Source organism: Scyliorhinus torazame, chromosome 7 (assembly GCF_047496885.1).
Source record: "Scyliorhinus torazame isolate Kashiwa2021f chromosome 7, sScyTor2.1, whole genome shotgun sequence".
Taxonomy (NCBI): domain Eukaryota; kingdom Metazoa; phylum Chordata; class Chondrichthyes; order Carcharhiniformes; family Scyliorhinidae; genus Scyliorhinus; species Scyliorhinus torazame.
Window position 1 is genome coordinate 234,551,782 of NC_092713.1, and position 13,918 is coordinate 234,565,699.

At 44.7% G+C, this 13,918-nt stretch overlaps 1 protein-coding gene across 2 annotated transcripts in view; it reads left to right on the forward strand.

The window, feature by feature from the left end:
* LOC140426900 (trypsin inhibitor ClTI-1) overlaps positions 1 to 12,289 on the forward strand; it is an 81,273-nt gene extending 68,984 nt beyond the window's left edge. Inside the window, exons 1-4 of one of the 2 annotated variants that reach the window (XM_072512163.1) lie at positions 9,365 to 9,468; positions 10,382 to 10,422; positions 10,520 to 10,629; positions 12,156 to 12,289. In XM_072512163.1, the coding sequence (XP_072368264.1) occupies positions 9,414 to 9,468; positions 10,382 to 10,422; positions 10,520 to 10,629; positions 12,156 to 12,201 (252 nt within the window). In that variant the 5' untranslated portion in view covers positions 9,365 to 9,413 and the 3' untranslated portion in view covers positions 12,202 to 12,289. Of the gene's footprint in view, positions 1 to 9,364; positions 9,469 to 10,381; positions 10,423 to 10,519; positions 10,630 to 12,155 lie in introns of those variants that run through there. The other variant, XM_072512162.1, reaches the window with a different exon arrangement.
* The last annotated feature ends 1,629 nt before the right edge of the window (positions 12,290 to 13,918 follow it).

The following is a 13,918-nucleotide window of genomic DNA, read 5'->3' on the forward strand; positions in this document are numbered from 1 at the left end:
CCGGTTGACATCCTTGGACTGCTGTATTACTTTGGCGATGTTTTGTGAGCCGTGGCCAATTTTTGCCTAATTTGATGTAGTTCCTCAGGTAGGGGTATAAATTTACTATCCCAATCAGCCAAGTTTGGGGGGTTAGTGGTTGAGATCCCTGTTTTGTCTACTGTGTCATCTACTAGTCCTCTCCTTACTCTGTCATGTTCCTCATCTGTCCCTGCCTATCGTCCTAGTAGCCTGCGAGTCAAGTTTGGGGTTAGCCATTTTATTTGGGGAGAGCACTGCTCTGGTAGTTGTGTCCCAGCTATGTCTATCACCACAGGGACCAATTTGTGGTGTATGTTATCACACAGGATTTTCCCTGTGGGTTTTAGCACTAATCCGTTTCGGAGTCCGGGAGTGGCTTCAGGACAAATAGATGGTGGGGTGTTTGGGGCTGGCTTAGGTCCTGTCCTGATTTTGTACAGGGCAAAGTTATCCTCTGTGAGTGTCCCGGGGCATTTTTGCCCAATTCCAATACTTTTTCAGGGCTTTTTGCTCAGCATCCAATTTCAGGACACCAATTGCTTGAAAATCCCCACCAATCCCCTTTTACTGTGATGCTTATATAACAATCTGATGAGGTCCCATTAGGTTTTTTGTATATTGCCCTTTGATTGTTACACCCAAACATAATGCTTTTGGTATACTTGGGCAGGGATTTTCCGGATTCACAGCTGCATGTTTCTTGGCGACGTGGCGTTCCCTGTCGACAGGATTCTCTGCGCCCGCTGCTGTCAATGGGAATTCACATTGAAGCCACCACACACCGTTGAAAAAGCCATGGCCAGGGGTACACTGCAGGCAGGACCAGAGAATCTCGCCGCGAGGGAATGGCTGGAGAATTGTGGTCTTGAAACTTTCTTTCTTTTGAACTCCTCAAGATCGAAAAACCTGCCTTGTTATCTCCCCTCCTGGCTCTACAAAACATTTCCACCATCTTCAAAGGCCCAAGTCTGAAGTGAGATAGAACGCTCCCCACTTGCCTGGATATGTGTAACACCAACAACACTTAAGAAGCTTATGATGGGTGGAAATCTTTGGTCCATCTACCTAGAGACACAGAGAAATTGTGAAACTAAGGAGAACACTTTTTACAGATTTCTGTTAAACTAACTGGTAACCTAACTAAGTCCCATCAAATACACTTTCCAACAGAACGCTGAGTTTAAGCCATGTACAAGACTAGGTTTTGCAGTTAGGTCGCCATTAGTAGCTGGATAATTCATCATTCATCAGAATTTTAAAAATGATTATTTGTGATAGATCAGGCTAGTAGACCAGAGGCAGCCTCATGAAACCATCCACCAAAGTATTACATAAAGGGATATTAGACCAGATGACCAAAAACCTGGTCAAAAAGGTACATTTTAAGGAGTGTCTTCAAGGAGGAAAGCGAGGTTGAAAAATTGAGACATGTAGAGAGGATTTTCCTGAGCTTGGAACCTAGGCAACTGATGACATGGCTACCACTGATGGAGAAATAAAAACTGATGATGTACAAGAGGTCGGAATGAGAAGATTGCAAATATCTTGGAGGTTTGTGGGGCTGGAGGAAATTATGGAGATAGGGAGTAGTTCTCGCTCAAGTTTGCTGTGGGATTCTGAACAGAAAATTGGATGGCACCAAAACTGAGAGGTTGAGAAATGTGCCGCTGCTTATAAAAGGGGAACAAATCAAAACATCTTTCTGTTTAGGGACGAGCAGTGAGAGGTGAAGCCCCCCATCCTGTACATAACAGTAGCGAGAAGGTATTTTTGACAGATACTGATACCTATACAAAGGAATATGGAGCTATGATAGTAAATAGAGATGCGGTACAGATCAACCCTGATCTAATTGCACGGTTTCTGTGGCATATTAGTGTTACCAAGAAAGGTGTTTGTCCCTGAATTTGAAATATCATTAAAGATCCTTTATCATGCTAGTTTATGTGTCAATATTCCTTTGCAGCAACAAGAAAGGGACTGCACCCTAATGTAATAAAAGAAAGAAACAAATGCATTTATATAGCACCTTTTCATGACCCCAGGACATTCCACAGGATTTTACACCACTGAAGTATGCTTGAAGTGTAGTTGCTATACTCACATAACATGGCAACCAATTTGCACTTAAAGGGCTCCCACAACAAATAATGTGATAATGACCAAATAATGTGTTTTCGTGCTATTAGCTAGAATTTTGTGGAGTGGTAGTAATTTGAGAGATATGGGAAATAGTTTAATTCCTTCCCTTATGTTGGGCTCATGGGAATTCTGGAAACTAAAAACAACTGTAAAAATAGCAAGGTTAGTTCCAGTGATTACTGATGTAGCTTTGCCATTTAGCATTGGTCCCAACGATAGTTCCCACGCTATTTTAGTGATAGAGGAATTAGTTGCTGCATTCTTTGTCAGAATGTTCTGTCCTCAAATTATTGAATTGACTGTACAATTAATTTTATTGTTTTCAACAGCTATCATACAACAATCAATTACACAGTGTTAGGAAAATGAAGGTAGGCTGAACGTCCTCGCCTAAGCCCCGAAATGAAGCAGTGTCTCGTTCGATAACGAGGTTGCTCTCGGCGCTGCTGGCGCTGGGAAACATCCGGCGAAATGAGCAAAACATGGGACTGTTTCATTTCCATTAGATCGTGCCCACGGTGTTCTGGTTTAAAGAGACAATTGCAGTAACTAGATTTAAAGTGGAACAGCAGTCTTCAGAGATAGAGGAATTGTTTGATGTCATTTTAATACCATCATGGATCGAAGGTTAAAGCAATTGTGAGCAGTCTGCACAGTAGTCAAGACAAAGAAATCCGAAAGTGGTTGGTGTGACATCCTGGACTGGATTAGCTGTTAAAAGTGGAGCAGAAAATTTGTTTGAAAGTGTCATTTGTAAAACGTGGACTGGATTTCAGAATGCAAATCATCAAGGGAAAGCATTATTATGAGAAGAATTGAAAGCGAGTTTTTGGAGTGGAGTTTGGAAAATCTCATGTGACAATGATCCCCCGCGGGGGGTGGGGGGGGGTGGTTCTGAGGAGAAAACCACAGACACTAACTTGGGTCATAAATCAGAGTTGGTCCCTACCGGCGGGACCTGGCAGCGCGGGCGGGCTCGGGGGTTCCTGGGGGGATCTTGCCCCGGGAGGTGCCCCCACGGCCTGTGCCGTGGGGGCCCTCTATTCATTCCGCATCGGCCGTTGTGCTCCTCCGCGATGGCCGATGCAGAAGGGAATCCTTGTGCGCATGCGCGGGGGTGACGCCAGCATGTGCTGGCGCTCCCGCGCATGCGCCGGCAGGCGGAGGCCCTTCGGCGCCGGTTGGCGTGGCGCTAGGCCCCTATCCCGCTGGCCGGCGGGGCGCCAACACTGCGGGGTGGCCCGATGCCGGAGTGGTTCACGCCACTCCGTCCCGCCGAGACCCCTCGCCCCGCTGGTTATGGGAGAATCCCGCCCCTTGTTAGTGACCTGTCACTCAACAGCATGCAGTGAAATTTTGAGTAATGTTAGCATTGTCCTCATAGTGAGTGGTTCAGCAGGACCATTTTGTCATTATCGATGAATACTTATAACCCTGCATTTGACAGAAGCCTATCAAGTTTATGTTTTGCATTTCTTGACATTGGGGAGAGATGTGGCCCAGTCAGTATTGACACAGCCATCAATGAAAACTTAGAGCATCACTTTCATTACATAATAGTCCTTAACATTGTCCATCTCACAAAGGCCAATCTTTTCACTGAACTCAGGTCTATGACTTCACAGTCATGAAATTAATTCCATATCGGTTAGCATTCTGTGACTTCACAGAATGATTCCCTGAAGCACTGCTCGGCAGCTTTTAAGGGGCAAAGTAACATCCTCATGGGTTTGTCAAGAGGAGCGCACATTTCTGACATCACACATTAATTCCCAAGCTGGACAGGAGAAAGGGGCTGCAAAGGGGCCAAACCAGATACAGTCCAGTCAGCCAGGAAATTGGGGGAGAAAGAATGTCTTAGGAAGACTCAAGTTAAGAGAACAGAGTCTAAGAAATGAAACAAGGTACTGTTCAGGATGATTCAAGGGGAAAGCAGATAAAATGTTGGGAGTAACAGAGACCGCTGCAGTAACCAGATTGAAAGTGGGAAAGAAGATGTCAGAGCTAAATCAAAAGTTTGATACCAGCTTATTAGAGTCTGAGAATGGATAATTAAAGCAATCATGAAGAGTTTGTGCAACAGTCAAGACAAAGAAATCCTGAAGGGGAGGTGGGGATGGTGTAAAACCTGGATTCCTTGTTAAAAGTGGAGCGGAAGCTAGGCTTGAAAGAATAGTTTAAAAATCCTGGAGTGGATTTTTTTAATTCAAAGAGCTGAGGGAAAACACTGTTTGGAAGAAGATTTTAAAGTACGTCTTTTATGAAAGCAAAATTTGAAATCACTCATGTGGAAGCCAGAGTTCAGTGAGACAAAGGTGGCTCATGGTATAAGAATCACCTGGGTGGAGATTTTGAAGAGAAATCCACAAAATTTCACTTGGGTGCAGAGTGTCTGACCACCGCCAACCTGTGTGCTTAAAGGGACCATGTGTTACTGAGATCAATATAGCCTAAGATATACTGTGTAACCCATATTAACCTTAAAATCTGTGTATGTCTGTGAAGCTAATGGGCAGAAAAGGAGTACTGTATCATAATCAAACTTTTCATGTTCAATAAATGTTTTTTTCTCGTTAAAACTAATTAGCGGACCTGTGACTATTCCCTCACATTCCCTGAAAAAAGTAAAAAGTTATGTCTTTTGAGCCAGGGTTCCATTCCAGGACCTACCCGTTCAGTTGTAACACTACTCTTTGACCAATTTTTACAGATGCAACATACAAAGCATCCTAACTGGCTGCATCACAGCCTGGTTAAGATAGGACATCAGGGAGTGAACAGTTCTGAACTCTGTCAGAAGAAAGCTGGACAGGAGAAAGGGGCTGCAAACAGGCAGACTTTCCAAAGAACCAGATACAGTCCAGTCAACCTGAGAATTTGAACAGAAAGAATGTCTTAGGAAGACTGAAAATCGCTCAGCCCAAGACCGTAAAAAACTACAGAGTAGTGAACACAACCCATTCCATCACCTCCCATCCATTGACTCTATCTACACCTTGGGAAAGTGGGCAACATAATCAAAGACTCCTCCCACCCAGGTTATTCTCTCTTCCAACCTCTTGCATCGGGCAGGAGGTACTAAAGTCTGAGAACATGCACCAACAGATTCAAAAAACAGCTTCTTCCCCTCTGTTACCAGACTCCTGAATGACCCTTTTATGGACTGAACTGATCTCTCCACACATCCTCTCTGCTGAGTAGTACCACACTCCGTATGCTTCACTCGATGTCTGTGTTTATGTATTTACATTGTGTATATATCATATGACCTATGTTTTTCATGTATGGAATGATCTGCCAGGACTATACGTAGAACAATACTTTGCACTGTGATAATAAATCAAATCAATCAATCAATTGACCAACTGGGATCGTATCATCACTGAGCTGAGCCAACTTCCATCACTCAGATCATGCATAAGGAACTAATAGACGAATAACATTCAGCTTTAAAATCGCAGAGGTGAAATAACGCTGCCGGGTGGCATGAAAGGCCCTGGTGCTTGATGACGAATTCTACTTTTCCTAAAACCTCACAGTCATAAAATGAACACCATTTCAAAGTGCACTTGTATGAAAAGATTCCAACATTGGTTACGACAAATACTTTTAACATCCAAAAACTACAGACATCAATATGACAGCATCAGGATAATCACTAACAATGATGAATAATTTTCATGAGGTCACAGAGGCTGGAATTCTCTGGCAGTTCGCTGGTGGCGGGATCCTCTGGTCCTGCTGGCAGTGCACCCCCACATGTGGGTTTGCCTGCAGTGCTGGGTGCTTCAATGGGAATTCCCATTGACAGAGGCAGGAACAGAGAATCCCGCTGCCAGCGAATGGTGCGCCAACTCCCACCACCGAGTAACATGTGGCTGGAGGGTTGGAGAATTGCACCCATAATATCTGCCTGGACACGACGGTCACATATGCATTGTCCAGCTATTGTCTTCATCTAGACGTACCTTTGTTCATGTTGCAAAAGGTGATTCACTGTGATGAGATTGAGTGAGACTTAATGAGCTGAGGGGAAATCAATGGGGTGTTTTACTTTTGACCTTTGAATGAAAGTGGGACCTTACATCACATTGTTTAGATATTCAATACCTGAGACTTGGAGAGGGATAAATGCAAAATAGATTTACAATGGTATATTATGAATGAACACGCATAGCACCATTGTGTGGGATTCTGTGATCCTGGGGCCCTGATAGCCCTGATAGCTGCAGCAGTGTTGATGCCGTCGTAAACGCGGAGCGTTTTACGCCGGCGTCATCTGGCCCCTCGGATCAGCGATTCTGCACTACACAGGGGGCTAGCATGGCACTGGAGAGCCTCACGCTGCCGTTACCGGTGTCAGCATGCGCGCCACAGCCGGCGCGAGTTCGCGCATGCGTTGCCGTCTCCGCGCCGGCCCGGAAGCAACATGGCGGAGACCTACAGGGGCCCGGCGCGGAGGAACATAGGCCCTCACCGGGGAGGGCCTCGTTTAGCACAGTGGGCTAAATAGCTGGCTTTTAAAAAGCAGATCAAGGCAGGCCAGCAGCTTGGGTTCAATTCCCATACCAGCCTTCCCAAACAGGCGCTGGAATGTGGCAACTAGGGGCTTTTCACAGTAACTTCATTTGAAGCCTAATTGTGACAATAAGCGATTTTTATTTCATTCATTTTTCATAAGCCCGCACGCCGAGCGGTAGGCCCCGATTGCGGGCCAAGCTACCGTGGAGGCCCCCGCCGGAGTCGGACTCCCCTTCCCCCCACCAGGCCGCCCCCCGCAGCATGAACGCTGAGGTCCTGCTGGGTAGGACCACACAAGAACGACACCGGCGGGACTCGGCCTAACTCGGCGGGCACTCGGCCCATCGCGCAGGGAGATTCGCCGGCAGGGGCCGCGGACCGACGTCGGAGTGGCGTCGCATGATTCACGCCCCCGGCGCGGGGTCGGAGAATCCTGCCCCTTAAATTTCCTAACTTCACCACTATCAATGTATAGCCCTGATAGCTGCAGCAGAGGTGAAGGCAGCCTGCTGACTGCTCGGCCCTGTTGGCTGAGATTACTATTGCATCTTCTGGAGGCCTGAAGCCTGGAAACCTAAGGGTCTCCTGCTCTGATCAGCTGCACCCTACTCAGCCTGGACCTGCCAGAGTTGATGGGATCAGAGGCAGATTTGGAGCAGTGGGTCACCCTTGGCGCATCCTGAGTGGATGCCCCTGGGGTGTCTGGCTAATGCTCCTCCTCATTTTGAGTGCCCAAGGACCCCTCCCTAACTCCTTGCAGAGAAGGTACACCTGGAGGGAGGTTGTGGTGACCTGACTCCCCTTGGCTATCTATTGCTGCCACGCACCTATTGGTAGAGCGATTGTGTTTAGGTCCAAATGCAAAATGGAGAATTCTAAGTGCTCGCCTGCCAGAGCCATGACATCAGACAGGATGTGGACAGACTCCTCCATCGTTCATTCCAGTCTGGTGACAGCCTCTGAAAACTCTATCTGATGTTCCTTTGACTGTCTTTGCATCTTCAACACCACTCTCAGAGCTGATTGCAGAGGCACATCAGGACTCAGCAGGGCCCTGGTCTCCAACAGTCCTCTGAGTATCAGAAGCCTTGGCTTTGTCTGCTGTGGACATGTCTCCATGAGTTGATCAGCAGAATGTGGTCCTGAGCCTATTCTAGAACTAGGACCCACTGAGGTGCATGTACTTGTGCTGGTGGAGGGTGGAGGTGAACACAGTGACAGGTCATCCTTGGATCATTACTCTGTCTCTTTACTTGAGGGTGCCCGGGGGCTGGGACTGAGGTGCTTGCTTGTCTGCAGCCCCCACCTTTTCTTGCTTGTGCCTGGAATAGAGAGAATAGATCATTAATGATTGATTGGGTAGGCTCCAACATAATAGGTTACTCACAGTCATTGTCTCATATTGTTGATATACACCGGATGGATCTTCATTGGCTTATTGGGGGAGACCGATCTCATCACCTGCACAGAAGCGATCCCTATCCTCTCCAAGGCTTGCTCCTTGTGGGAGGACAGTGCCATCAGCTCCGGTTTTTGGACTCTCCTGCTGTTTGTGGGTGATCTTGTTCTGCCTGAAGACAGATGGCTTGACTGTGAACACTATGGATGAAAGCGCAATTCATCCACACCCGTGCCTATTGTTTTTGCTGAGCCCTACCCAGTAAGGGATTAAGATGCCAATAGTGAAAGTACTTACATTAGATGGGGAGCTTAAAGTGGCTGGCAGAAATGCAGTGCTGATGTCCCATTTACTGTTAGTGTGTGACATGCCTGTTGACTCTAACCCTTAAACTGCCTGATGCCCTGATGTGAATATGAGTTTGGAGCGAATAGAAGTTTCAATGATCCTGACAGAGCACATAATCCATTTGTTTCTCACATTGCAGGGTGGTCCTTTTCTGTTGGACTCCTCCTCCAAGGCTGGCATGGAATGATGGGAGGGCCTCCTGCTCAGATCCTTTGGAAAGAGGACTTTCCACCTTTCCAGGATGGCCTGGGGGGAGAATCCCCAGGGAGGCCTCCCACCTTTCCAGGATGGCCTGGGGCACAATCCCCAGGAAGGCCTCACTGGACCGTGGAGCTAAGGGTTTATTACCTTTTGTTGCCATGGTAACGCAGGTGTTCAGTCCAAACCTGACATGTAGTGAGTGAATGTTTGTGCGGGTGCTGTTTACATTTCGCACCCCATGAGGTGGACGAATCCCTGTCTGCCCCACAACGAGATTTGTCGAGATCCTTTTTGATACATAATTAAAGAGCTGAAAATCCATCCTGCTGCCCAGCAGGAATCATGCTGACATTCCCACCCACCATTGCACTTATTCTCCAGAATGAAAAATTCCACCCCACCCCTTAGTAATCAGACATGATCAGTAAAACCTGTTCAAGTAAGTATATCGTGACAATGAAAATTCTTGTCCAATGTTTTTTATGAATGTTCCGACACCTATTAGCACTTGGGGTAAACACATTCCTGATTAATGGACTTGGATTGGGAATGACTCATTTAATGACCACCACTTAATCAAATTCGTTGAAAGTAAACATTTAGTAAACTGCATTGAAAATAATATGTAACGTTGGAAAATAATGATACAACTGTTGCAGGTTGTGCAATGACTTATCTTTCATCATGTGCTAGTGATGTCACAAACAGAATGACTAGGATCAAGTAAAGATATAAATACTGCTGAGACCAATTGGTTTAAAGCAACCCCAGAAAGTTCAAAATGAAGAGAATAAAGTCTTTACTCATTGCAGCCCTTGTGGCATTCATTTTTGCTGGTGAGTACAATTTGTACTGATGCAGTTCACCATAACCTTTAAATGTGTTTAAAACTATTTTGATTATTGGGCCATTGTGTCAGATTTTTGGAACATTCATAATTATTTTGATGTCCGAAATGCCTGGCAACAGAAGAAACGTTAAAAAAGAATAGCTTCACTGCAGTCTCACGGCGCTGCGGTCCCAGTTGGATCCCGGCTCTGGGTCACTGTCCGTGTGGAGTTTGCACATTCTCCCCGTGTTTGCGTGGGTTTCGCCCCCACAACCCAAAGATTTGCAAGGTAGGTGGGTTGAACACACTAAATTGCCCCCTTAATTGGAAGAAATGAGTTGGGTACTCTAAATTTTTCTTTTAAAAGAATACCTTATGTTGCAACCAAATGAGGAGGCAAATTAGCTTCTAAAAGCAATTTTATAAATAAAATCAATGTTTCTTATACTTACTTATTTCTGTATGGTTCCGTCATAGTACTATGGTTTTGTGTAAAAAATAATACATTAGAACTCCACATGTGTAAGGGTATCAGACAATTCTCTATTTACTATGCATATATTTATTTGCAAGTTTTAACATTGTTCATTTATCTCAAGTTCTCTAAGACTTATTTACAACTTCAGCCATTGTGAGGTCTTCAGATGATGCATATAAAATAATAGCCTCTAAATCAAGGGATGATTCCAGTTAGGTATGTTATTTGATGATTTGCTTGTGCTCATCTTGCATTTTGAAAGATGAGACAATGCAAAATATAATTTTTGCCTTTAACACTTGTCAATGCACTCGAAAATGTATTGGCTAGCCCATTTGCTTGCAGTTACATTTCTGCAGAACATGAGTTGACTTTGCTTTTCAGCAAACTACGAAATGGGTTCAGTTACTTACATTCTCTATGAAATCTTTGTATATTTCAGATATGTCCAAAACTATTAATATTAATGAAGAAACTGAACAGGTAAGATCAGAATTTGATTTGTCGTCCAAAACTTAAAACAGCATTTTACTGGATTTGTGTCTTCGAATTGAGTTCTGACATTTTTAATCTCTTGCAGCCTGCCTGTGATAAGTACATTTTGCCAGCATGTGCGAGGAATTATGTTCCCGTCTGTGGCACAGACGGCAACACGTACTCAAATGAGTGTTTGATGTGCGTTGAGATCAAGTGAGTGAATTATATCTTTCACATTAGGTTAAAAGATAGAAATATGAAACACATGAAAATCCAAAGTGAGCCTGTTTGTTCAGATATCGCTACCCTACATTGTAATTGGAAAGACCGCACAAGCTGATTGCACAAACAACATTTAGCCAAACTGAGACATCCTAAATTGCAAAGCATTCTTTTTTTCTGCAACAAATTTTAAAAACCTCCCAAAATGTTATGAGATAAAACTTCTGGATTTTTTAATTGAAAGTAGTATCCGTTAACAAAATCCCTTCATTACAATAAAGATTGACTTTTTAGACGGACAGCACCAGATTTTTTTTACAAGTAGCTATACACCTGGAAAATACAGGGAAATAGAATTCCTACAGTGCAGATGGAGTGCATTCGGCCCATCCGGTCTGCACTTGATAGAGCACCCTACCTAAGCCCATTGCCCTGCCCTGTCCCTGTAACCCCATCTGCGTGCGCATCTTTGGACACTAAGGGGCAATTTATCATGGCCAATCCACCAAACTGCACTTCTTTGGACTGTGGGAGGAAGCCGAAGCACCCGGGGAAACCCACGCAGATGTGGGGAGAAAGTGCAAACTTCACACAGACAGTCACCCAAGGCCGGAATTGAATTTGGGGTCCTGGTGCTGTGAGGCAGCAGTGCTTACCACTGTGCCTCTGTGGTGCCATTAAGTATATATCTATAGCCCAACAATGTTGACAAATTTAGAAAAGAAAATGCACGACGAGGCATTGAGCCTGAATAGTCTCAGACCTTCTGACCTTCAAACAGTAGCTAGTAAGAATCTGAAATTTATTGTTGAGATAATGGAAGCCCTCAAGACAGATTTTTGTTCGGTCAGGGGAGCAAGGGTTAGGAGCTATGACAGCTAAATGGTGGAGGTATGCTCTAATTGAATGACACTGCAGGCTTAAGAGACTGAATGGCCTTTTTGTGTTCCTATGCTGCTGAACCATTCTAATTTGCATGCTGGAAGTGCGATGGAACACCATATGCGTGAGGAAATAAAGTTATAGCTCTGCGGTGGCAGAAAGTCTGAGGAAATTCAGAACCATTATTGGGAATCCTTGAAGATTAAGGTTAACTGTCATTGTGTCTCACTGAATAATTAGAAAGTGTGGAACATAAAACTATAGAGTCAAATTATGAACAATAAAATTTTACTATCATAATGACACTATTAAATATCGAATACAATGGGCATGTTTCTAGGCCTGGGGGGAAAAAAACAACTGGTCCAGAACATTCCAAGGCTATGGTGGTCAGTAATGATTTTGTGATGATTTTGGACGTGGGAACATACCAACATAATACAAATGTTCACCCAGGACACCTGCTTGTTTCACCTTAAACTCTGTTTTTCTTTCTTTACATTGGAAATTCTTTAAAGTGCTCACTCCTATACCAATAACATTTGTGCTCAGTTGCCTGTCTAATTTGTCAGTAATGAAAGATAATAAAGATCTGTAATCACCACCTTAGACTGAATATTTTCATTCTTCTTCAGGCAAAGAAAAGTCAACATCCGTATAACGAAACAAGCGGAATGCTAAGTTAGACATTTCAATACGAGGTGATGGAGCGTGTTGTGTAAAAGCAATGAATGTTTAAGTTGTGAACAAAATAAACAGAATGATTTAATACTTGTACGTTGAGTTTTTTTCTCCCTTTAATAGGTGGCCAGCACGAGGTGCTTATTAGTTTAATATTGCTGGAGTTAGAGCACTTGGCCTCCTGACTGGGCACATTCTTGATAAGATCCACTCACCAGAGTGAAGTTCGTTTTTTCAGTTCTAACATCGGCCATTTAATTAAACAAAACATGAAAGAGAAATATATTGAGAGGTGATTAGATCAGCAGTGTTTACAAACTATGAACATGGCAGCACGATTTAAGGTAGGAACTGCATTTGGAGAAACAGTTCTGTTGAAGTGCGGAATGATGAAAATGGGCATTAGATTGAACTCATTGCCTCCCCACTTGTTCCATACTAACTTTATTTCCTGGGTTTCCACAAGCAAAACATGCAAGCGTTTCTATTGATATTTCTATTCCATATGAACAAGGGCATTGTGAGGTAGTCCTCTTTTTTTTCAACGCTTCAGGCACAACCCCCACCCACCATTAAGCCTGCCAATTTAAACTTGGATTCATTTTGCACCCTTACTTTACTACAATGTTCCAAAGTGCCTCACAGGGGAATTATGGAACAAAATTTGACACCAAGCCACATGAGGAGATATTAAGCCAGATAATCAAAGACTTGATCAATGATGAAGGTTTTAAGGGGCAACTTAAATGAGTCACGAGAGGCAGATAGATACAAGGAGGAAATTCCGGAGTCCAGGAAGCTGAAGACAAGGCCGAAAGTGGTGGAGCGATTAAAATCAGGAATTCTGAATAGGCCAACATTTATGCAGCACCGAGATCTGGGGGGGTTGTAATGCTGAAGGCGATTACAGAGATAGGAAGATACAAGGCCATGAAGCCATTTTAAATGAGGATAACAATTTTAAAATCATGGTTGACTTGACCAGTAGCCAATGTAGTGAGCACAGAGGTAATAGCTGAATGGTACTTAGTGCAAGTTGAGAGAACGACAGCAGAATTTTGAATGACCTCAAGCTTACAGTGGGTCTAACATGGGAAACCAGCCAATAGTTCATTGAGTTAAACACATCTACAAGTAACAAGAGTATGCATGGATAAAGGTCTCAGCAGATATACTGAGGCAAGATTGAGGAGGTAGAAATAGGCGGTCTTAGAGATGGTGCAGATTTGTGTTAGAAGTTTCTACTCATTGCTGTCTACTCAGCAAATTAGACAAGTAATCAGACAATTTAGAGAGGAGGAGGAGTTAAGAAAGGAGGAGAAGAGGTAGAGCTAGACAGTGTACATATAGAAATTGAGGGCGGGATTCTTTCAGCCCACGCCAGGTCGGAGAATCACCGGGCAAGATGCGAATTGCGCGACATCGCCCCGATGCCGGTCCGCCGATTCTCCAGAGAGCGGAGGCATTGGCGCCGGTGCGGTCGGCGCAGCACCGGTCGGGGGCCGCTGTACACGCCCCCCCCCCCCGGCGATTCTCCGCCCGGGATGGGCCGACTGCCACAAAAAAATCCGAGTCCCGCCGGCGCCATCTACGTGTAGTCTTATCCGGCGGGATACCAGCCTGCATCCTTTTAGGTGTGGCCTGGTGGAGGGGGAGGTATTGTCTGACCCCGGGGGGAGCTTCCGCTGTGGCCTGGCCCGCGATCGGGGCCTACCAA